A 22,606-nucleotide genomic window follows, 5' to 3' on the forward strand; every position below is an offset into this window, starting at 1 on the left:
GGCTGCACCAGCTTGCATTCCCACCAACAGTGTAGGAGGGTTCCCCTTTCTCCACATCCTTGCCAACATCTCTCATTTCCTGAGTGGTTAATTTTAGCCATTCAGACCCGTGTGGTTTTGATTTGTAATTCCCTGATGCCGAGTGATGTGGAGCAGTTTTTCACGTATCTGTTGGCCGTTTGTATGTCTTCTTTGGAGAAATGTCTGTTCATGTCTTCTGTCCATATCTTAATTGGATTATTCTTTGGGTGTTGAGTTTGATAAGTTCTGTACAGATTTTGGATACTAGCCCTTTATCTGATAAGACATTTGCAAATATCTTCTCCCATTCTGTCAGTTGTCTTTTGGTTTTGTGGACTGTTTCCTTTGCTGTGCAAAAGCTTTTATCTTGAAGTCCCAATAGTTCAGTTTTGTCTTTATTTCCCTTGGCTTTGGAGACATGTCTAAGCAAGAAGTTGCTGTGGCTGAGGTCACAGAGCTTGCTGCCTGTGTTCTCCTCTAGGATTTCGATGGATTCCTGTCTCACATTTAGGTCTTTTGTCCATTTTGAGTGTATTTTTTGTGTATGGTGTAAGGAAATGGTCCAGTTTCATTCTTCTGCATGTGGCTGTCCAATTTTCCCAACACCATTTGTTGAAGAGACTGTCTTTTTTCCATTGGATATTCTTTCCTGCTTTGTCGAAGATTAGTTGACTATCGAGTTGAGGGTCCCTTTTTGGGTTCTCTCTTCTGTTCCATTGATCTGTGTGTCTGTTTTGTGCCAGTACCATACTGTCTTTTTTTTTTTTTTTAGATTTTTTTTTTTTTATTTGACAGAGAGAGACACAGCGAGAGAGAGAGAGAGAGAGAGAGCACAAGCAGGGGGAGTGGGAGAGGGAGAAGCAGGCTTCCCGCTGGGCAGGGAGCCTGATGCGGGGCTCGGTCCCAGGACCCTGGTATCATGACCTGAGCTGAAGGCAGACGCTTAACGACTGAGCCACCCAGGCACCCAGTACCATACTGTCTTGATGACTACAGCTTTGTAATAGAGCTTGAAGTCTGGCATTGCGATGCCACCAGCTTTGGTTTTCTTTTTCAACATTCCTCTGGCTATTTGCAGTCTTTTCTGGTTCCATACAAATTTTAGGAATATTTGTTCCAGCTCTATGAAAAAAGTTGATGGTATTTTGATAGGGGTTGCACCAAATGTGTAGATTGCTCTAGGTAGCATAGACATTTTCACAATATTTGCTCATCCAATACATTAGCATGGAACGTTTTTCCATTTCTTTGTGTCTTCCTCAACTTTCATAAGTGTTCTGTAGTTTTTGGAGTAGATCCTTTATCTCTTTGGTTAGGTTTATTCCTAGGTATCTTATCCCCAAAACCATAGTTTTGGGTGCAATTGTAAATGGGATTGACTCCTTCATTTCTCTTTTTTCTGTCTCATGGTTAGTGTATAGAAATGCAACTGATTTCTGTGCATTGACTTTATATCCTGCCACTTTGCTGAATTCCTGTATGAGTTCTAGCAATTTTGGGGTGGAGTCTTTTGGGCTTTCCACAATTTGTCATCTGCAAAGAGTGAGAGTGTGACTTCTTCTTTGCCGATTTGGATGCCTTTTATTTATTTATTTATTTTTAAAGATTTTATTTATTTATTTGACAGAGAGATCACAAGTAGGCAGAGTGGCAGGCAGAGGGAGAAGCAGGCTGCCCACTGAGCAGAGAGTCTCATGTGGGACTTGATCCCAGGACGCTGGGATCATCTCCTGAGCTGAAGACAGATGTTTAACCGACTGAGCCACCCAGGCACCCCTACCTTTTATTTCTTTTGGTTGTCTGATTGCTGTGGTTAGGACTTCTAGTACTATGTTGAACAGCAGTGGTGAGAGTGGACATCCCTGCTGTGTTCCTGACCTTAGGGGAAAAGCTCTATTTTTCCCCATTGAGAATGATACTAACTGTGGGCTTTTCCTATATGGTTTTTATGATATTGAGGTATGTTCCCTCTATTCCTGCACTGTGAAGAGTTTTAATTAAGAAAGATGCTGTATTTTATCAAATGCTTTTTCTGCATCTGTTGAGAGGATCATATGGTTCTTGACTTTCCTTCATTTATGTAGGAACACATCGACTGATTTGTGGATGTTGAACCAACCTTGCAGCCCAGGAATAAATTCCACTTGGTTGTGAATAATCCTTTTAATGTATTGTTGGATCTTATTGGCTAGTATTTTGGTGAGAATTTTTCCATCCACGTTCATAGGGATATTGGTCTGTAATTCTTTTTGGTGGGGTCTTTGTCTAGTTTTGGGATCAAGGTAATGCTGGCCTCATAGAAAGAGTTTGGAAGTTTTCCTTCCATTTCTAGTTTTTTAAACAGTTTCAGAAGAATAGGTATTAATTCTTTAAATGTTTGGTAGAATTCCCCTGGGAAGCCATCTGGCCCTGGGTTCTTGTTTGTTGGGAGATTTTTGATTACTGCTTCAATTTCCTTGCTGGTAATGGGTCTGTTCAGGTTTTCTATTTCTTCCTGTTTCAGTTTTGGTAGTGTATACATCTCTAGGAATGCATCCATTTCTTCCAGATTGCCTAATTTGTTGGCATATAGTTGCTCATAATATGTTCTTGTAATTGTTTGTATTTCTTTGGTATTGGTTGTGATCTGTCCTCTTTCATTCATGATTTTACTTATTTGGACCCTTTCTCTTTTCTTTTTGTTAAGTCTGGCCAGGGGGTTATCAATCTTACTAATTCTTTCAAAGAACCAATTCCTAATTTTGTTGATCTGTTCTACTGTTCTTTTGGTTTCTATTTCGTTGATTTCTGCTCTAATCTTCCTTATGGGCTTTATTTGCTGTTCTTTCTCCAGCTCCTTTAGGTGTAAGGTTAGATTGTGTACTTGAGACCTTTCTTATTTCTTGAGAAAGGCTTGTATTGCTATATACTTCCCTCTCTTTGCTGCATCCCAAAGATTCTGAACAGTTGTGTTTTAATTTTCATTTCCTTCCAAGAATTATTTTAATTCTTTAATTTTCTGGTTGACCCATTCATTCTTTAGTAGGATGCTCTTTAGCCTCCATGTATTTGAGTTCTTTCCAGATTTCCTCGAGTTCCAGTTTCAAAGCATTGTGGTCTGAAAATATGCAGGGAATGATCCCAGTCTTTTGGTACCAGTTGAGACCTGATTTGTGACCCAGAATGTGATCTCTTCTGGAGAATGTTCCATATGCACTCGAGGAGAATGTGTATTCTGTTGCTCTGAATGTATCTATGTGGTCTATCTGGTCCAGTGTGTCATTCAAAGCCCTTGTTTCCTTGTTGATCTTCTGCTTAGATGATCTGGGTCCATTGCAGTGAGTGGGGTGTTAAAGTCCCCTACAATTATTGTGTTGTTATCAATGTGTTTCTTTAATTTTGTTATTAATTGGTTTATATAATTGGCTGCTCCCATGTTAGGGGCATAAATATTTATAATTGTTAGATCTTTTTATTGGATAGACCCTTAATTATGATATAGTGTCCTTCCTCATCTATTGTTACAGTCTTTGGTTTGAAATCTAATTGGTCTGATACAGGGATTGCTATCCCAGCTTTCTCTTGATGTCCATTAGCATGATAAATGGTTTTCCACCCCCTCACTTTCAATCCAGAGGTGTCTCTGGGTCTCAAATTAGTCTCTTGCAGTCAGCATATTGATGGGTCTTGCTTTTTTATCCAATCTGATACCCTGTGTCTTTTGATTGGGGCATTTAGCCCATTTTCATTCAGAGTAACTATTGAAACATATGAATTTAGTGCCATTGTATTACCTGTAAAGTCACTGTTTCTGTAAAATGTTCCTTTCTGGTCTATGTTACTTTTGGGCTCTCTCTTCACTTAAAGGATCCCTTTTAATATTTCTTGCAGGGCTGGTTTAGTGATCACAAATTCTTTAAATTTCTTTTTGTCCTGGAAGCTTTTTATCTCTCCTTCTATTTTGAATGACATCCTTGCTGGGTAAAGTATTCTTGGCTATATATTTTTCTCATTGAGCACCCTGAATATATCATGTCAGTCCTTTCTGGCCTGCCAGGTCTCTGTGGGTAGGTCTGCTGCCAGTCTAATGTTTTTACCCTTGTAGGTTATGGACCTCTTGTCCTGAGCTGCTTTCAGGATTTTCTCTTTGTCTCTGAGATTTGCAAGCTTCACTATTATATGTTAGGCTGTTGACCTATTTTTATTGATTTTGAGTGGGGGTTCTCTGTGCCTTCTGGACTTGGATGCCTGTTTCCTTCCCCAGATTAGGGAAGTTCTCTGCTATAATTTGCTCCAATATACCTTCTGCCCCCTCTCTTTCCTCTTCTTCTGAGATCCCAATTATTCTAATATTGTTTTACTTTATGGTATCACTTATCTCTCAAATTCTGCCCTTGTGATCCAGTAGTTTATCTCTCTTTTTCTCAGCTTCTTTATTTTCCATCATTTTGTCTTCTATATCACTAATTCTCTCTTCTGCTTCATTTATCCTAGCAGTTAGAGCCTCCATTTTTTATTGCATCTCATTAATAGCCTTTTTTATTTTGACCTGATTAGATTTTAGTTCTTTTATTTCTCCAGAAAGGGATTTTCTAGTGTCTTCTGTGCTTTTTTCAAGCCCAGATAGTATCTTTATAATCATTATTCTGAACTCTAGTTCTGACATCTTACCATACTATCCATACTGCTTAGGTCCCTGGCAGTCAGTATTCTTGTTCTCTTTTTTGAGATGAGTTTTTCTCTCTTGTCATTCTGTCCAGAGAAGAATAGATGAACAAGAGAACCAAATATTAAAATGGCAACAATGACCCCAGAGAAATATACACTATACAAATTAGGAGAGTCCTTAAACCAAAAAAAAAAATAAATAAAAAAAAATAAAAAAAGAATATAATCAGACAGGTGAACAGAACAGAGCAATACATATATTCTGAGTGTACTTTGGTCTATTTGTTAAAGAAACTACATCCCAGGGGCGCCTGGGTGGCTCAGACGTTAAGCGTCTGCCTTCGGCTCAGGTCATGATCTCAGGGTCCTGGGATCGAGCCCTGCATCAGGCTCCCTGCCCCATGGGGAGCCTGCTTCTCCCTTTCCTGCTCCCCCTGCTTGTGTTCCCTCTCTCACTGTCTCTCTCTGTGTCAAATAAATAAATAAAATCTTAAAAAAAAAAGAAACTACATCCCAAAATTGTAAAGAAAGAAAAATGTGTATATATGTATATATATAAAATAAATAAATAAAATAAAATACATTGAAAGGATAGAATGTAACTGTAAAGATGAAAATTAAAAAAGACTTTAACAAGAAAAGAAAGAAGAAGAAAAGGAGAGAGAATATTATCAGAGAGGTGAAGGGAGCAGATCAATACACTAGATTCTGGGTATATTTTGGTCTGTTTGTTAGAAGAAACTGCATCCCAAAATTGTAAAGAAAGATAAACACACACACACACACACACACACACACACACACACACACAAATATATAGAAATACACACACACACACATACACACACACACACACACACACACACATATATATACACACAAAAATAAAGTTAAATGCAATGAAAGGATAGAATGTAAGTGTAAAAATGGAAATTAAAAAAGATTTTAAAAAAGAGTTGATAAAATTGGTTGAGAAAGAAAAGAGAATAAAAATTAAAATTCAAAGACTAAAGAATTGTGGGGAAAAAAACCATGAATTCTATATATTAATTTCCCCTAGTGCTGGAGTTTTGCAGTGCTGTATGATCTGTAAATTTGGTTTTAGCTGATGTTCTTGCTGATATTCTAGGGGAGCAACCTGTTGCAATTATTCTCAGGTGTCTTTGCCCTGGGCAGAATTGTACCATCCTTGCCAGGAGCCAGGCTAAGTAATCTGCTTGGATTTGCTCTCTGTGGCTTTTGTTCCCTGAAGGCTTTCTGCACAGCTTTAGAGGATGAGAATGAAAATGGCGGCCTCCCAATCTCTGGCCCTGGAGCCCAAAGCTCGGGGCCCCACTCCTCAGTGAGCCATCAGGGAAAAGCAGTCAATCACTCCTGTCTCCCTGGTCTCTGACCACACTCTGTGCTCATCCAGCCTGTGACCAAGCATTTCTATCTCAGGCACGTGACCCCATTTCAAGTCTCCAAACCTTGCAAGCTCCTGCAGTGTGCACCTGCGCCATTCCTCCCAGGGGAGGGAGGCGAGGGAGGCGGTTTGTGGCGGTTCTGCCACTTGCTGGGCCCCTGGTCCTAGAGCAGTCACCTGACCGTGCCTTGGTTCACAGTTTATGGCAACCCTGAGCTGAGAGCCCACTCCTGGGCTTGCTGATTACAGCCGTCTTCCCCACTCCGATGCCTGGGAGCTCTGCCACACTCAGGCACCTCCTGAGACCACATTGTCCCACCTAGGATTCTGCCCCGCTTCACCACCTGAGCACCTTTCAAGCAGGGGTGTCACTCACAGGGGCAGACTTCTAGAAGTTCTGATTTTGTGCTCCACCACTCTATCACTTTCCAGTGCCGGCTGATGAGGCTCCCTCCCCCCCATGGTTTGTCTTCCCATATACCGCCTTGGATTCACTTCTGCACACCTCCTACCTTGCAGAAAGTGGTCGCTTTTCTATTTGTAGAGTTTCATCTATTCTTTTCTTAGATCTCCGTTTGAGTTTGCAGGTGTTCAGAATGATTTGATAGATATCCAGCTGAATTCCTAGGACCAGATGAAACTAAGGTCTCCTACTCCTCCGTCATCTTGGACTATCTGGGGGTTGGGGGGGGCGGAGGCAGGGGGTGGGGGAAGGGGAAAATTTGTAGCTGTGTTTACACACCACCACATGCCTTTAACACTGTTTCACAAGCCAGCAAATCCTTGCTCATTGCTCACCTTTTTACAGTCTAAAACTTTGGGTTATCATGGTATTCTACATCTATTACTACATTGATTGTTGATGTGCTTGTTCAGCGCATCTTGTTTTCCTGGGCTGTGAAAAATAGGGTTTTCCTGCCCTGCCAGTACTGCCACATGTGTGCCATTAGAGAGCTCCAAGTTTTTTTTCTGTATACTTGACATTATTTATTTATTTATTTGAGAGAGAGAGCGCGCGCATGTGCGGGGGGGGAGCATAGGGAGAAGGAGGGGGAAATCCCTGCGCACTCCCTACTGCATGGGGAGCCTGATGCAGGGCTTGATCTCACTACCCCGAGATCATGACCTAAGCCAGGTTCTTACCCAACTGAGCCACCCAGGCATCCCTAGAGAGTCCCAGTTTGATGAATACATATGTATGTGCCTTTTTTTCTTCTCTTAAGATTGCCAACACTCCTGGTAACTGAATGTGTGCTGGTTTACATGACTCCGGAGCAGTCGGCCAACCTTCTCAAGTGGGCAGCCAGCAGTTTTGACACTGCCATGTTCATAAACTACGAACAGGTAAATGGGAGCACAAGACATTTGCATTCTGCATATATGCCCATGGTGGCTTAACACTCTCCAAGCAACCTCAATACATATTCCCACTTATTCTTTTCCTTCTGCCTCTGGCCACTCACATACCTCCTTTTTCATTGATTCTAGCAATTCCCAACATCCTTCATTTCTTGATTTCCTATGAACTTACAGCCAGAGCTTTTGGAACTTCTATTTGGCCTCTGTAAAAGTTTTTTGAGTTCTTCTTTTATCATTGTATTTATGGTAGAGTCATAGACCTTGGTAGAGGGAATTTGGGCTGTCCTGTAGGTGTAGGGGGTAGCAAACTCAGAATCCTTCAGAGGCAGGCCAGTGATACAAATGGATGAAGTTGGCTAGTGTGGGGCAGGCGGGAGTGGTGGGGACTATGGTTAACCAGAGCATCCAGGTCCCATCTCATGGGAGGGGCCCCTGCTCAGTGCCAGCCAGTTGGTGGGTGTCTGAGCCTAGAGTTGAGAACTCCCAATTTTTCAGGAGAAGTTACAATGCAGGATTTTAAGATAAAATTTCCTGATTTCTAAGATCACTGAGTTTGGACCACTGGCTGCCTGTTTTTCTCTTCTGATCTAGTGGAAAGGGTTACGCTTTAGAGGTTTGGAATTATTCAGCTTGGGTCTGAATCCTCGTCCTGGCTTTTATCCATGGCTGTGTGACCTTAGGAAAAATTGCATGGTGGTTGGGAGTCCGTGCTCTGGAGGTAGACTGCTTAGCTGTGTGACCTGGACAAGTTTCATAACCTCTCTGTGCCGGTCTCCTTATCCAAAAAATGAGAATAATAACAGTCCCGACTTCATAGAGTTGTAGTGAGAAGTAAGTGAATTAATTTGTACAAGAGCATTTATGGCATTGCCTGGCTGTTAGGCAGGCATGAGCTATTCTTTGGATCTCTCTGAGCCCCAGGTCCTTGTTTTTAAAGGGATAACTTCTCTGGATTATTATGGGAACTCGTGAGATGATGTGTAGCAGTGTGCATGTGACAAGTACGGTAGCTATTTTTATTGCTTCTTTCATTTTGCTTTTATTGATTTTACTTTATTTTTTTATCTCATTTTATTTTTAAATTTTATTACAGACAAGAGCAGTAAAGACCTTACCCACTGCAACATACTTACAGACAGATCTAAGGCTAGACCTGGTTGACCTTTTTGCCACCCCATGCCCCAGGCCAGATTCTTATATAGGTGGTTCTTGGTTGAGTTTTCTTCCTTCCCTCTCTTTAATTGGGGGCACTCCTCAGACTCAGTCTGCAGTCCTGGTGAATGGGTGTAACAGTAGCCAGGTTTCACTCCGTTGTCCATAGCAGTCCCTAAACTGGCTCAATACCCACCTCCCATCCTCACTTTGTGAATGATAAACATTTAACTTAATTTTCTAACAAAGACAAAATCATCAGCATCCTCACGTGTATTAATTACTCCCATGCCTTCCATGGTTTTCTGATCAATAGTTTATTTTATTTTATTTTTTTTAAGATTTTATTTATTTATTTGAGAGAGAGAGAATGAGAGACAGAGAGCACAAGAGGGAAGAGGGTCAGAGGGAGAAGCAGTCTCCCTGCTGAGCAGGGAGCCCGATATGGGACTCGATCCGGGGACTCCAGGATCATGACCTGAGCCGAAGGCATTCGCTTAACCAACTGAGCCACCCAGGCGCCCCTGATCAGTAGTTTAAAATGACAAAAACTGTATAAATATAAATGATGAACATGTCAATACTGATGTAAGAAGGATAGCAACTTTGTAGAATTTGTTGACTAGCAGGCACATCCCATAAGTTTTACATGTCTTACCTTATTTGATTATCACAATAGCCCTCCAGGTTTTGTGAGAAGGGGACTGAAGCACAGAGGGATTAGGCATCTTGCCCACAGCCACCCAGCCTCACAGCTAGAGAGTGTCAGGCCAGGATATCAACCCAGGCAATGAAACAACAGAGCATGTATTCACAGACACCCTTCAATTCTGAAGGAATAGCAGGCAGTGTGACCTTAGTGCCCCATAAGCCTCACACATCCACCAAAAAAGAGTAATACTATACTGGGTGTTGTCTGGCGATGTCGTCACAGGAACTCTGGGCATCATTTTATAAAAGCGATGAAGTTTTGATACCTTTTGTGTGACAGGATAATAGCATATATGCTATGGTAATGTACACTGTGTCATCTGTGTGTATATACACATTAATGGTTTTTTAAACTGGTTTTAAAATGGTTCTTTATTCAAAAAGTAACAGCACATGCACAGTTTTTTAAAAACCAAATAGTATAAAAGGGTAGGTAGGGAAAGGCATGTCTCTCTCCTACCCTGGAATTTAGCCCTCTAACATGGGAAGCAACATGGCCAGATTCCAGAATTATTCTGTGCATATATAAATGTAGACAGAGTTGTGTTTTTTTTTCTTAAAGGCAGATAGAAGCATATTCTACACATTCCTCTGTACCTCACCTTTCAAAAGTTTATTACCTAAGAAATCATTCCATATCTGTGTCTGTGTCTGTATCTACATGTATATCCTCTTCTTTTCCTGTTTTCATGGCAGTGCAATATTCCATTAAATGACCATGCCAGAATTTCTTTAACCCCAGATGATGGGTGTTTAACTTCTTCCCAGATCCTTCCTGTTATATGTAATGTTGTCGTAAACATTCTTGCACCCTTGTGTGCACACAGGAGTAGACCCGCAGAACAGCATGCTAGCAGGCCAAGCACAGCCCATCCAGCTGCCCTTCTAGGGGCTGTCTCAGTGTACGCCCTTGTCAGCCTTGTGTACTGTGCCTGCACCCGACTCCATGACCTGCCCTGGGTATCAGCCTTGACTGGTTAGAAATAGAGTGGTATCGTCTTATTTTGCATATTCGAGAAACAGAGAAACCCTTGTGGCTGTGCCCAGCCTCCTCTTTCCCTTCCCAGGTGAACATGGATGACCGGTTTGGACAGATCATGATCGAGAACCTGCGGAGGCGACAATGTGACCTGGCGGGAGTGGAGACCTGCAAGTCGTTAGAGTCACAGGTCAGAGAGTGAGGACTCTGGTGCCCTGAGCCCCCAAGGGAAGGGCACCTTCCCTTCACACATCTGAGAAGCTGGGGCTCCACGGGGGCTGCTAATTCATCAGGCTAGGGAAGTCCAAGCCCTTGGTATGGAAAATACACATGGACATTTCCTATACCCTAGGATTTAAAACTTCCATCATGCGGATTTTCAAACAATATGAAAGCAGAGGGAATAGTAAAAGGAACAGCGTGTGCCCATCAGCCCATTTCAGTAATTCACATTTTGTCCATATTGTTTTATTTATCCCCAGTTTTTGTTGGTATTATCACTGGAGTATTTTAAGGCAAATCCCAGACAGTATATTGTTCTGCCCATAAATGCTTCAGTATGAATTTCCTACCAGTAAGGACTTTCTTCCCCCTGGGATCATGGTAATACCATGGCCACACCTCACAAATCAATCAGAACTCCTTCATAGCACACACTACGCAGTGTGTGTTCAGACTCCCGAGTTGTTTAGAAAAAAAAAAAATTCTATAGTTGGTGTGTTTGAAATAGGATCCAAACATGGTCCAATCTTTGTACTTGACATGCCCCTTAAGTTTTAAGATCAAGTGAAGTTTCTTAGAATCTTATAGACCTTGTTTTAAAGACTTTATTTATTTATTTGAGAGAGAGACAAAGACAGCATAAGCGGGAGGAGCAGGGGGCGGGAGGTGGAGAGAGAGAATCTCAAACAGACTCCACATTGAGTATGGAGCCCAACTCAGGGCTTGATCCCAGAACCCTGAGATCACGACCTGAGCTGAAACCAAGGGTCAGACGCTTAACCGACTGCACCACCCAGGCTCCCCACTGAAATCTAATAGATTTTTCTAAATATCTTCTTTTTTTTCTGCCTCCATTAAATAGGTTAGATTTTACATGTCTTCATCACATTACCACTCGAATGCTTTCAAAAACTGTTGCTCCTAGAGAAGTTTCTTTATTTCTCTTTAATATATACTTTAGTGACTTCTCTCCCATGTTTGGTGTAGAAAATTGAAAAATAAAAAGAAGGAAGATAGGGGCCAGGATAGGCTTCCGAAAGATTTCTAAGTTAAATTTTCATGTGCTTAAAGACTGTTTTGGATTTTTATGCCAGTGCCTTGTACCTTCTCCATTTCTCTCCACCACACATTCTAGAAAGAACGGCTCCTGTTGAATGGGTGGGAAACGGCGTCAGCAGTCGACATGATGGAACTGTACAGCAAATTGCCTCAAGCTGAAGTGAGCAGGTGCGGGATTGCCAATAGTTAGCCTCGTGGCGAACAATTATGAGTTAAAGACAACTACAACAACAACAACAAACCCTCAGACCCTAACTAGACTTATTTTGAAACAGGTTAATCTGCTAATACAGACTAACCATTGATAGCACCTTGAGAGTAACTCATTAGCCACCCACTGAGATAGGGTTTATGCCAACACAGATTATTTTAGTCAAAATAAGCAATCGCACCTGTAACACTCCCAGAACACCCTCTGCAAGTGGAAATTTTGCACAATCCCTGTGTTTTGGAGGAAGAGGAGAATGATGTTGTCCAAGGGCTTCAGGGAAAAGTCTGCTCGCAGATCTTTAAACGGACTTCTCCCCTCATTATAAAATAGATTGTTTGGAAACAATTTTCAAGCTATGTATGATGTGCCTGAAATACAAAGTAGTTTCGCACTCTGTAGCTGCACCTTCAGAAATTGCTGTTGTTAATAAATTGAGGTGTGTTTTTCTGCGTGTATATAAAGGTGAATATTTATTGATATATAGGTTTCTGGTTTTTGAATCAGTAGATTCATATTACGTGCATTGGTCTATAAATCACCATCCTCTTTTAGAAACTTAACAATTGATTGTATTTCTCTTCACGTACCAAAATATACCCAAATATAGAAGGTTCCCGTGTCCTCTTCAATGATGTATAGTATTTATATTGTTATGTGGATGGATTAATCAGTGATAATAATTTTATAGTAATTAAAAAGTAGCATATAGTGCTGGGCATTTAGTTGTGCCGTATTATTTATTTTGTTGTACTTTAATTTCCCTTTTATAAACAACATCACATTTATCTCTGGGCAGTGTTCGTGCCAGCTTTAATTCAGTTCTTGTTTTATCGTTACTTTATACTCCCTGGTTTGTGTTTCCTCTTGTCTCTGGGGACCTACCGGTATAGGTCTCTTACAAGATAATCAGAAGAATTTTAGGCCTTTCTTCTCCACAGAAGTTGCTATTAATTTTTTAGAAGTATGACTGTTTTTTCCAAATGTTTACATCAAGGCCTTGACTGTTTGTGAAAGAGATGTCTCCATGTGATCAGGTCCATGTTTTCTGGAATCTTCTAGAATTTTCCTTTCCCACAGGCTGGTTTTCATTTGCTACATGTCAAGGTGCTGTTTTGAATAGCCCTGGTCAGGCATCTAAAGTAGAAATGCTCTAGCAGCTCTTCTGGATGCCCAGGGGGGAGCCCGTAACTGGTGGCAGCTGTCACGGGAGCAACTTTTTCTTAGGCCGTCATTTGTCTTGTGTTGCCATGGCCTTGTGTAGTCAGCGCTGTGTATCCCTGACAGAGGAGGGGAATGAGGTGGGATGGGCTTTTGTCTGTCTGCCCAGGGCTGCGCGAACAGACCTCCCAGGTGTGGGAATGCCTGGTAGTTTGTGTCTGCATTTGCCACGGGGCTTTTGCTGGATACTATGTATAAAAAAGAAGTCTAAGGCAAGCCTGTTTATTTAACAAATACGAGTGCCAACTGTGCACCATGTACTTTCCTAAGCACAGGCGTACAACAGAGATCAAAATGGTCCAAAAGATACGCCTGCCTTGGAGCTTCACGTTCTAGGGAACGGCTTCACAAACTAGTGTCTCCTAAGAGCTGAACTTGGTGCTAAACATCCTGGAGCCTTCATTATGGTGCTGGTGTTTTGTAGAAGCAAATCTGCCTCGTGTGTCTTCTGGTAAGATGAGTTGGGAGAGACAAGTCAAGTACCTTATGCATAATCACTCTCAGTTCAGATGTGACCCTTAGGCCTGCCTACCAAGACAGGAACAAAAGCACAAATACAGAAACGTGTGTAGCAAATGCACGTATGTATGCCCCTCCCTCCACCCGCAGCCTGGACTAATGGCAATACCTGAATGTTAGCAATGACTATTGTGAATAGTGGGCATATGGATCATTTTAAATTCTCTTCTTAATACTTTTTGGAAATGTCTGAAATTTCCCCCAGTGTGCCCATATTTTAATAGAAAAAATTTTTAAGCTATTTTATATGTTTTGCATATTTCTTTGTGTGTGTATATGTTTTAAAGTTTACATTTTAAATGCTTTTTTGAAAAAAATCATACCAGCACATGATAAAAGAAAATGGACAGAATAAAGTAATGTAGAGTAAAAACAAAAACCAACTCTTCAATCCTGTTTCCCTCACTACCAGTCTACTACACTTCTTCAAGAGACAAGCGCCATTACCAGTTTCTTCTGTATTTTCCAGAGGAGAGCTATACATGTACAAACGCATATACCCCCCACTTTTTCTTTCATAGATAATAGTATGCCCTGCACATTATTTACTACACAACTTAGTTTTTGAACTCTGTGGTAAGCATAAGAGGCTGTTCTGTGTCAAGGCATATAGACCTATTCCATTCTTTCAGATGGGTGCATATTATCCTATTGTATGAATGTGCTTTAATTTATTTAACCCAGCTCTTCTGGTTTAAGGTTTTATGCTATGATGCTGCAGTGAATATTCTGGAACATACCTCTTTGTACTCATAGGGTAAAATCTTTTTTAAAAAAATATTTTTATATATTTATTTGAGAGAGAAAAAGAGCAAGAAAGAGACCACGAGCTAGGGGAGGGGCAAAGGAAGAGGGAGAAGCAGACTCCCCACTGAGCAGAGAGCCCGACATGGGACTCAATCCCAGGACCCTGAGATCATGACCTGAGCTGAAGGCAGACGCTTAACCGACTGAGCCACCCAGGCACCCCTCATAGGGTAAAATCTTAAAGGCAGAATTGCTGAGTAAAAGGATGTGCATTTTCAACATTGATAGAAGAGATCAAGTTGCATGCAGAGAGGTTGTACCATTTTGTAATCTGACTAGTAATGCAGGAGAGCACCTTTCCCCCATGTCCTTGCTAAAATGCATATCAGCCTTTTTTTGATCTTTGTCAATCTGATAGTTGAAAAAGTATTGTATTTTAATGAGATTGAGAGCATCTTATTTTTCTTTTTCGGTGAATATGTCTTTTACCTGTCTTTTAAATGAGTTTTAAAAGTTTTTCTCATGAAATATAACAACTCTTTACAGAGCAGGGAATCTACCCTTTGTCATTTGTGTTGTAAATTTTTTTCTAGTTTGTCATTTGTCTTTTGACTTTATTTATGGTATTATTTTTATAATAAAGATAAAATGGAACCCCACCATACATACTATATTGCACTCTCTTCTTCTTTCTTCTTAGTATAATATGAACATCTTTCCATATTCATAAACTTTGGGTCATCATGTTCATTTTTAATTGTAGAGCTTGATATTGTCCTACTTTTGTTCTCTCCACAGAATAGAGTCACTTGAATTCCTGGATGAAATGGAACTTCTCGAACAGCTCATGCAGCATTACTGCCTTTGTTGGGCAACCAAAGGAGGACATGCACTAGGTACGTGATTTTACTTTTGTTGATTTGCCCTAGAAATGGGGATCTTTTTGTCTCCAAACTCCATAAGACATGCCTGGAAAGAACTAGAGTATTGGACACATGTGTCCAAGAGCCATAGGCAGAAAATGAGTTGTTATATCCTCTGGTTTTATAGCACAGAAACCAGGTGAATCATTCAGATAAATCATGTGTACCAGCACTAACAAACTGACCGCCCTTTAGAGGTCTCCTCTGACATTTCCTCTGTTAGAAGGAAAGAGACCTTGAGAGTTTAGAGCAGTAATCTTAATAAAAGTAACCAATCTTTGTCTTTTGAATCACCTTATAACCAGGTTTACTAGAGGTCAGGCACACAAATCATTCTGTGTGTCTCCAGCAAACCCATGCACCTATGGGTCAAATTCCTCCCCTTACCTTCTGTGATTAAGGTGAAGTCGCCTCGCCTGGCAGAGGAGGGCCATGGCGGGAGCATGGCCCTTGTTCAGTGTTACTTGCTTCCTCGGTCTTGACCCACTTCCTCCTTTACAGCTGCCCCACGTGGGTCTTGCTTCCTCTGAGGTCCTCCCTTGGGCATCTCTCCAGCCCCGTGGAGACTGAGATCCCAGTGTGACCTTAAATGGAGTAGCCGCCCTTCAGGTGTCCCGCGGACGGCGTCCTGCAAACTCGTCCAATGACATACAGCCTTAGGCAGGGAGCCCAGACAAAACACAGAACATGACACAGCAAGGGCAGCCTCCCGCTCGAACATTCCATGCTGACATGAGGCTGTTAATCATCCCCCTGGGGCTTAGCCATCTGGTAGTTTATAAATTTACCCAACAGTTCAGCCCACAAAATCCTTTTAAATTTGTCTTTTTATTTAAAAGAATTTATTAGTGGGATTTTATACTCTTGTCCACACACAACCCCCAATTTTAAAAATGTGATTCTTAATAGAGACTTTGGAAGCTTCTAAAAAGTCCAGTGAAGAAGAGAAAAATCAGCTGCGTGCCCATCACTCAGAGATAAGCTATGGTAGCTTTTTCCTTCCACTCTTTTTCTAGCTATGTTTTGTTTTTAGCAGAATTGAATTTCTGCGCTTACGTACTTGGAGTCCTGATCTTTTACACTTAAGTATCCTAACAGCCATTTCCCCTCACTGTGAGAAATGCTCAGTGAGCATAATTTTCATGGCATTATAAAACTTCTGTCATGACACTATGTCCAGATTGACTCAACTTTGCCACACTTTTGGAAATGTAGCTCTTTTGTAATCCTATTAAGCTGGTTCTGGTTTTCATAAAGTAACAACACCCGGAACATTTTTCTGTAAGGGGCTGCTTTGTGACGTCAGTACTATATATGTGAGGTAAAAATTGTCCCGTCTCTGCATTTGCTCGGGGTTCATTGCCGAGCGGGTAGACTTCTGGAGTTAACCGCAGAGCCCATAAGCTGTGACAGTGCTTTCTGAATCCCTTCAAAACCCCCGTAAACACAGCCTCGTCCAACCCCTTGCTTCCTTGTGGATGATCACCTCTTACCACGCAGGAGAGCAGAGCTGCGTGAGGAGGTGTGTGGCCTGTGTCCCCAAGCCGATGGCCGTGGGCCTGGAGTTCGGTAGGGCCTTGTTCTCCCACCTTAGTCTGCTTGCTCTGCTCTACAGTGAGTCTCTTAACAGCGTCTGTGTGTTTCCTTCCCTCAGGTTTGAAGGAAATTACTTACTAATCAGTTGGAGGCCCGTGCCGAGCCAGGAGCTGAAGCCACTGACCTTCCCAGAGTTGCTGGGCCACGTTTCCTGGGTGGTGGCCAGACCTGGCCCACCAACCTCATCCCACACCCTGAGAAGCCTCAGCTCCTAGGGCTGTCACATCACCTTCTGTGCCCGTTGACTTCTCTTTGAAATAAACCTGTTGTTGCCACTCGCCCTTGCATTGGTCCTCCTCCACTCCTTGCTCCCCTGGGTGGGCTCTCATTTACCTCCACGTCAGCTGAAACCAAAGATCCCGAATCCTCCTCCAGCCTTGGCTTGCTCCCTCTGAGTCAGCCTCATCTTGGGCCCCAGCATCCACGTGGGGGTTTACCTTGACCTGGGCCTTCACCTCCACCCGAGGCCAGAGCTCTTCTCGGCTCCTGGCTCTGCCCTGGCCGGGACCTGCCTGCTTAAATCCTTCTTGGTTTATTGCAACCGGCTGGATGATGGCCCCTAAAATGTCCCCTCCTGTCCTTCGAACCTCTGAATGTGTTACCTCATACGGCGAAGGGGGTCTGCAGGTGTGATTAAGCTAAGGACCTTGAGATGGGGAGATTACCCAGGAGTATCTGGGGGGGCCCGGTGCAATCACAGGGTCCTTACAAGGAAAGGCAGGAGGGTGGGAGGAGAAGGAGGTGTGCTGGTGGGCCCAGAGAGGAGCAGTGCACGTTGGAGATGGGGAAAGGGCCAAACCAACCATGTAGGTGGCCACCAGATGCTGGGAAGAGCAGGAGAACAGACTCTTGGAGCCTCCAGAGGGAACCAGCATTACTGACAACTTGAGCCCAGTGAAATGGATTCCAGATTTCTGGCCTCTTGAACTGTAAGAGAATATTAGCGTTTTAAGCCACAAGGTCTGTGCTGATCTGTTATGGCAGCTACAGAATACTAACAGAGTTAGACAGATGTGTAGGGCCCAGGGCGCTTATCCTGTGATTCAGAAATGTAAGGCCTGTCCACCCCTGACGAACCTTCTGGTTATTGATGGGCCGTGAACCTGATCCTGTGTGTGCAGGATGGCACTGAGGAAGCCCCCTGGCCCTCCACTCTCCTAGAGAGAGGACGGCCCCATCTTCCCACCAGGTAGAATCCCCAGTCAGTGTTCTAGAGAGTGGGACAGCATGCCTGTTGGTGGGATTGGCTGATACAGTGTGAAATAACATCTAATCACCCCCTGAAAAAGTGACTTCCTTTTCAGGGGTCTTTCAAGTCTTAAGAAGTTCAAGGAGAAGCTCTCAGGCTGGTACTGGTATGTCTTTAACACTCCTGTAACATTCACTAATCCAGTGGTTTTGAAACCTTGGGACCAACAAGCCATTAGTGGTTGGATGGTGAATCCATTTAGTGGATCATGTTCACTATTTTAGAAAACTATAGAATAGAAAATTTTAGCACATAACTAGTATGAAAGGTGAGTATTGCTTTTCGATACTTATTTTTTTTTAAAGATTTTATTTATTTATTTGTCAACACAAGCAGGGGGAGCGGCAGGCAGAGCAGGCAGAGGGAGAAGCAGACTCCCCGCTGAGCAAGGAGCCCAATGTGGGGCTCGATCCCAGGACTTTTTCCTCCTCTCTGTGCCCAGTGCTTCCTCCTCTTCCTGGAAGCCCAGGACTTGGTGTTCATGGGTCATCATAGGCTTCTTCTTCCCTCAGCCTCCCTCCTCCCACACTTTGGTTATTCATTCATCCATCAAAGGACATTTAGGTGTTTCTAACTCTTGGGTACCATGAATAATGCTGCTGTGAACATTGGTGTACAAATACCTGTTTGAGTTCCTGCTTTCAATTCTTTTTAGTGTATATCCCCAAAGTGGAATTTTGGATTATATGATAATTGTTTTTAATTTTTTGAGGAGCCTCCATACTGTTTTCCATTTTGCATTCTTGTCAGTTAATGTAAAGGTTCCAATTTCTCCACAACCTTGCAACACCTGCTATTTTCTGGGTTTGTTTGTTTTGCAAATAGGCATTCTAATGGGTGTGAATAGAATCTCAAGGTAATTTTGTTTTGTGGTTCCCTAATGGTTGGTGACCTTGGGCATCTTTTCAAATACTTGTTAGCCATTTGTATATTTATAGTTTTAGGTCTTATATTGAGGTCTTTCATACATTTTGAGTTAATTTTTGTACATGGTAGGTAAGGCTCCATGTTCATTCTTTTGCATGTATCTATCCAGTTTTCCCAGCACTCTGTGGAAGAGACTGTCCTTTCTTTGCCTACTGAATGGTCTTGGCATCTTTGTCAAAAATCATTTGACCATATACAGGAGGGTTTATTTCTGGGCTCTCTATCCCCTTGGTCTATTTGTCTTTATGCCACTGTTCTGTTGTACCTGTGTAGCAAGTTTTTAAGTGAGGAAGCATGAGAATTCCACCTCTATTCTTTTTCAAGATTGTTTTGACTATCTGGGTTCCTTGAGATTCCATATGAATTTTTGGATGGGTTTTTCTATTTCTGCAAAAAACATTGTTGGGATTTTGATAGGTACTGCATTGAATCTGTGGATTGTTTGGGTAGTAATAACCTGACAACATTAAGCCTTCCTATCCATGAATATGGGATGTCTTCCCATTTACTTATTGAAGTCGTCTTTAATTTCTTTTTTTTTATTTTTTTATGTTAGTCACCATACAGTACATCATTCATTTTTGATGTACTGTTCCATGATTCATTGTCTGCGTGTAACACCCAATCCTCCATGCAATACATGCCCTCCTTAATACCCATCATAGGGCTAGCCCATCCCCCCACGCCCCTCCCCTCTAAAACCCTCAGTTTATTTCTCAGAATCCATAGTCTCTCATGGTTCATCTCCCCCTCTGATTTCCCCCCCGCTTCATGTCGTCACCTTTAATTTCTTTCAGTCATATTTTATAGTTTTCAGTGCACAAGTCTTTAGTCTCTGGTTAAGTTTATTCCCAAGTATTTTGTTCTTTTTGATGCTATTCCATTGCAAATGGAATTTTTTAAATTGCTTTTTGGATTATCTTTAGTGTATAGAAATGAAACTGATTTGTGTGTGTGGATTTTGTATCCTTCATCTTTGCTGAATTTGTTTATTCTAATAGGTTTTTTGGTGGCATATTTCCTATTTATAAGATCATGTCATTTGAAATAGAGACAATTTTCTTTTATCCTTTGCAATCTGGATGCCTTTTCTTTCTTTTCCTCACTTAATTGCCCCAACCAGACCTTCCAAAACTGTGGAATACAAGTGGCAAAAATGGGCATCTTTGTCTTTTCCTGATCTTAGAGGAAGAGCTTTGTTTTTCCCCATTAAGTGTGATGTTAACTGTGGGTTTTTTCATATACAGCTTTTATTATGTTGAGGTAGTTTTTTAAATTCCTATTTTGTTAAGCATTTTTATCATGAAAGGATGTGATTTTTTGTCCAATACTTTTCCTGCATCAATTGAGATGAATATGTGGTTTTCCCCTTCATTTTATTACTGTGGTGTATTACACTTATTGATTTTAATATGTTGAACCATTCTTGCATTCCAGGAATAACGTCACTTGGTCATGAGGTTTTTTTAATGCACTGCTGCATTTGGTTTGCTAGTATTTCGTTGAGGACTTCTGCATCAATAATCATAAGGGATATTGGTCTGTAGGTTTCTTATGGTGTCTTTGTCTGGCTTTGGTACCAGAGTAATGTTAGCCTCGTAGACTGAGTTAGGAAGTGCTCCCTCCTCTTCAATTTTCTGGAAGAATTTGAGGATTGGTGTTAATTCTTATTTAAATGCTTGGTAGAATTCACCAGTGATGCCATCTGGTCGGACTTTTCTTTGTTTGGAGGTTTTAAATTACTAACTCAATATCCTTACCATTTATATGTCTATTCAGCTTTTCTATTTCTTCAAATTTGGTCTTGGTAACTAGTGGGTTTCTAGGAATTTCTCTATTTCTTCTAGGTTATTCAACTTGTTGGCATACGGTTGTTTATAGTACTCTCATAATCCTTTTTATTTTTGTAAAATCATTACAGAAATCACTAGTAACAATTAGTAAAATCATTAGTAATGTCCCCACTCTCATTTCCAATTTTAGTCATTTGGAGCCTCTCTTTTTTTTATCAGTATAGTAAAGGTTTGTCAGTTTGGTTGATCTTTTTCAAGAATATGTTTTTGGTTCTGTGTATTTTCTTTGTTCTTTTTCTGTTCTCCATTTCATTTGTCTCTGCTGTAATCTTATTTCCTTCCTTCTGTTAGCTTTGGGTTTAGTTTGTTCTTTTTCTAGTTCCTCAAGATGTAAATTTAAGATGTACATTTTTGATTTGAGGTCTTCTTTTTTTAAAAATATATTTTCTCTCTCTCTCTTTTTTGGGGGCTTGCACTCATGACCCTGAGATCAAGACCTGAGCTGAGATCAAGAGTCAGACACTTAGGGGTGCCTGGGTGGCGCAGTCAGTTAAGCATCTGACTCTTGGATTCGGCTCAGGTCATGATATCAGGGTTGTGAGGTTGAGCCCCACATCTGACTCTGTGCTCTGCATGGATTCTGCTTGAGATTCTCTCCCTCTGCCCCTCCTCCTGTGCTCTCTGTCTCCCTCTCTGAAATAAATAAATCTTAAAGAAAAAAGAAGAGTTAGACGCTTAACTGACTGAGCCACCCAGACGCCCCACATCTTGTTGATGTATTTGTATAAAGTTGTATATGTCCCTTTTAGCACTTATTTTGCAACATTCTATACATTTTGGGGTGCTGTGTTTTCATTTTCACTTATTTAAGGGTATTTTCTAATTTCCTTTTTGATTTCTTTTGTGGTGCATTGGTTAAACATTTCCATATATTTGTGAATTTACCAGTTTTCCTTCTGCTGGTAACTTCTAGTGTCATTCCATTTGTGATAGGAAAAGATATTTTCTTTCTTTTTTTTTTTTTTTTTAAAGATTTTATTTATTCATGAGAGACAGAGCGGGGGGGGGGAGAGAGAGAGAGAGAGAGAGAAGCAGAGGGAGAAGCAGGCTCCCAAGGAGCAGGGAGCCCGATGTGGGACTCGATCCCAGGACCCCGGGACCATGACCTGAGCCGAAGGCAGACGCTTAACCATCTGAGCCACCCAGGCGCCCAGGAAAAGATATTTTCTATGATCCCAGTCTCTTAAAAATGTATGAAGATTAACGTTTGTAGCCTAACATATAGTCTATCCTGGAGAACGTTCCATGTGCACCTGAGAAAAACGTGCAGTGTTCTGTTGCTGGGTTGAATGTTCTGTAGATGTCTGTCAGGTCCCATTTGTTTACAGTGCTTGTTCAAGTCCTCGATTTCCATCTTGATCTTCTATCTGGTTGTTTTCACCATAAGCTTTTGATTCCCAGAGCTTGTCTCCTGCTTTGTGCCTCCTGGACTGCTTTTCCAGGTGAGCATCTTACATCTCCTCTTAAGTGACTGAGTCACTGGCTCCGCAAACTCAGCATTCCTAAAAGCAGCGACATCCCTTCCACCTCCTACATAGCTCTTCTTTAGAAGCTCTGCCTTCTCTGCCAGTAAACTCCCCACTCCACTCAGCATCCTCAGAGTCATTGATTCTCTGCTTTTTCTTGTTCTGTTCATCGACTGGGTAGCCGCATTCTGTTGCTCTCTTTCAAGCAGTATGAGTTCTCATGTCCATCTCCCTGGCCCTACTGCCCCCTGATTTGGTCTTCCACTGTCTGACACCTGGGCTTCTGGGCCTTTGTTCTCAACCTCCTGTGCTCCTGTATGCTACCCTGAGCTGGTCCACCCC

At 41.7% G+C, this 22,606-nt stretch overlaps 1 protein-coding gene across 2 annotated transcripts in view; it reads left to right on the forward strand.

Annotated features, from left to right (window-relative positions):
• Nucleotides 1–17,056, forward strand: part of LCMT1 (leucine carboxyl methyltransferase 1) — a 65,746-nt gene extending 48,690 nt beyond the window's left edge. The window contains exons 7-11 of one of the 2 annotated variants that reach the window (XM_028110200.2): nucleotides 7,297–7,417; nucleotides 10,363–10,464; nucleotides 11,632–11,723; nucleotides 15,049–15,146; nucleotides 16,828–17,056. In XM_028110200.2, the coding sequence (XP_027966001.1) occupies nucleotides 7,297–7,417; nucleotides 10,363–10,464; nucleotides 11,632–11,723; nucleotides 15,049–15,146; nucleotides 16,828–16,850 (436 nt within the window). In that variant the 3' untranslated portion in view covers nucleotides 16,851–17,056. Of the gene's footprint in view, nucleotides 1–7,296; nucleotides 7,418–10,362; nucleotides 10,465–11,631; nucleotides 11,724–15,048; nucleotides 15,147–16,827 lie in introns of those variants that run through there. The other variant, XM_088029055.1, reaches the window with a different exon arrangement.
• Nucleotides 17,057–22,606: the final 5,550 nt, after the last annotated feature.

This window comes from Eumetopias jubatus, unplaced genomic scaffold, assembly GCF_037043125.1.
Source record: "Eumetopias jubatus isolate StellerSeaLion01/CBP00866 unplaced genomic scaffold, mEumJub1_p1.0 scaffold_12, whole genome shotgun sequence".
Taxonomy (NCBI): Eukaryota; Metazoa; Chordata; class Mammalia; order Carnivora; family Otariidae; genus Eumetopias; species Eumetopias jubatus.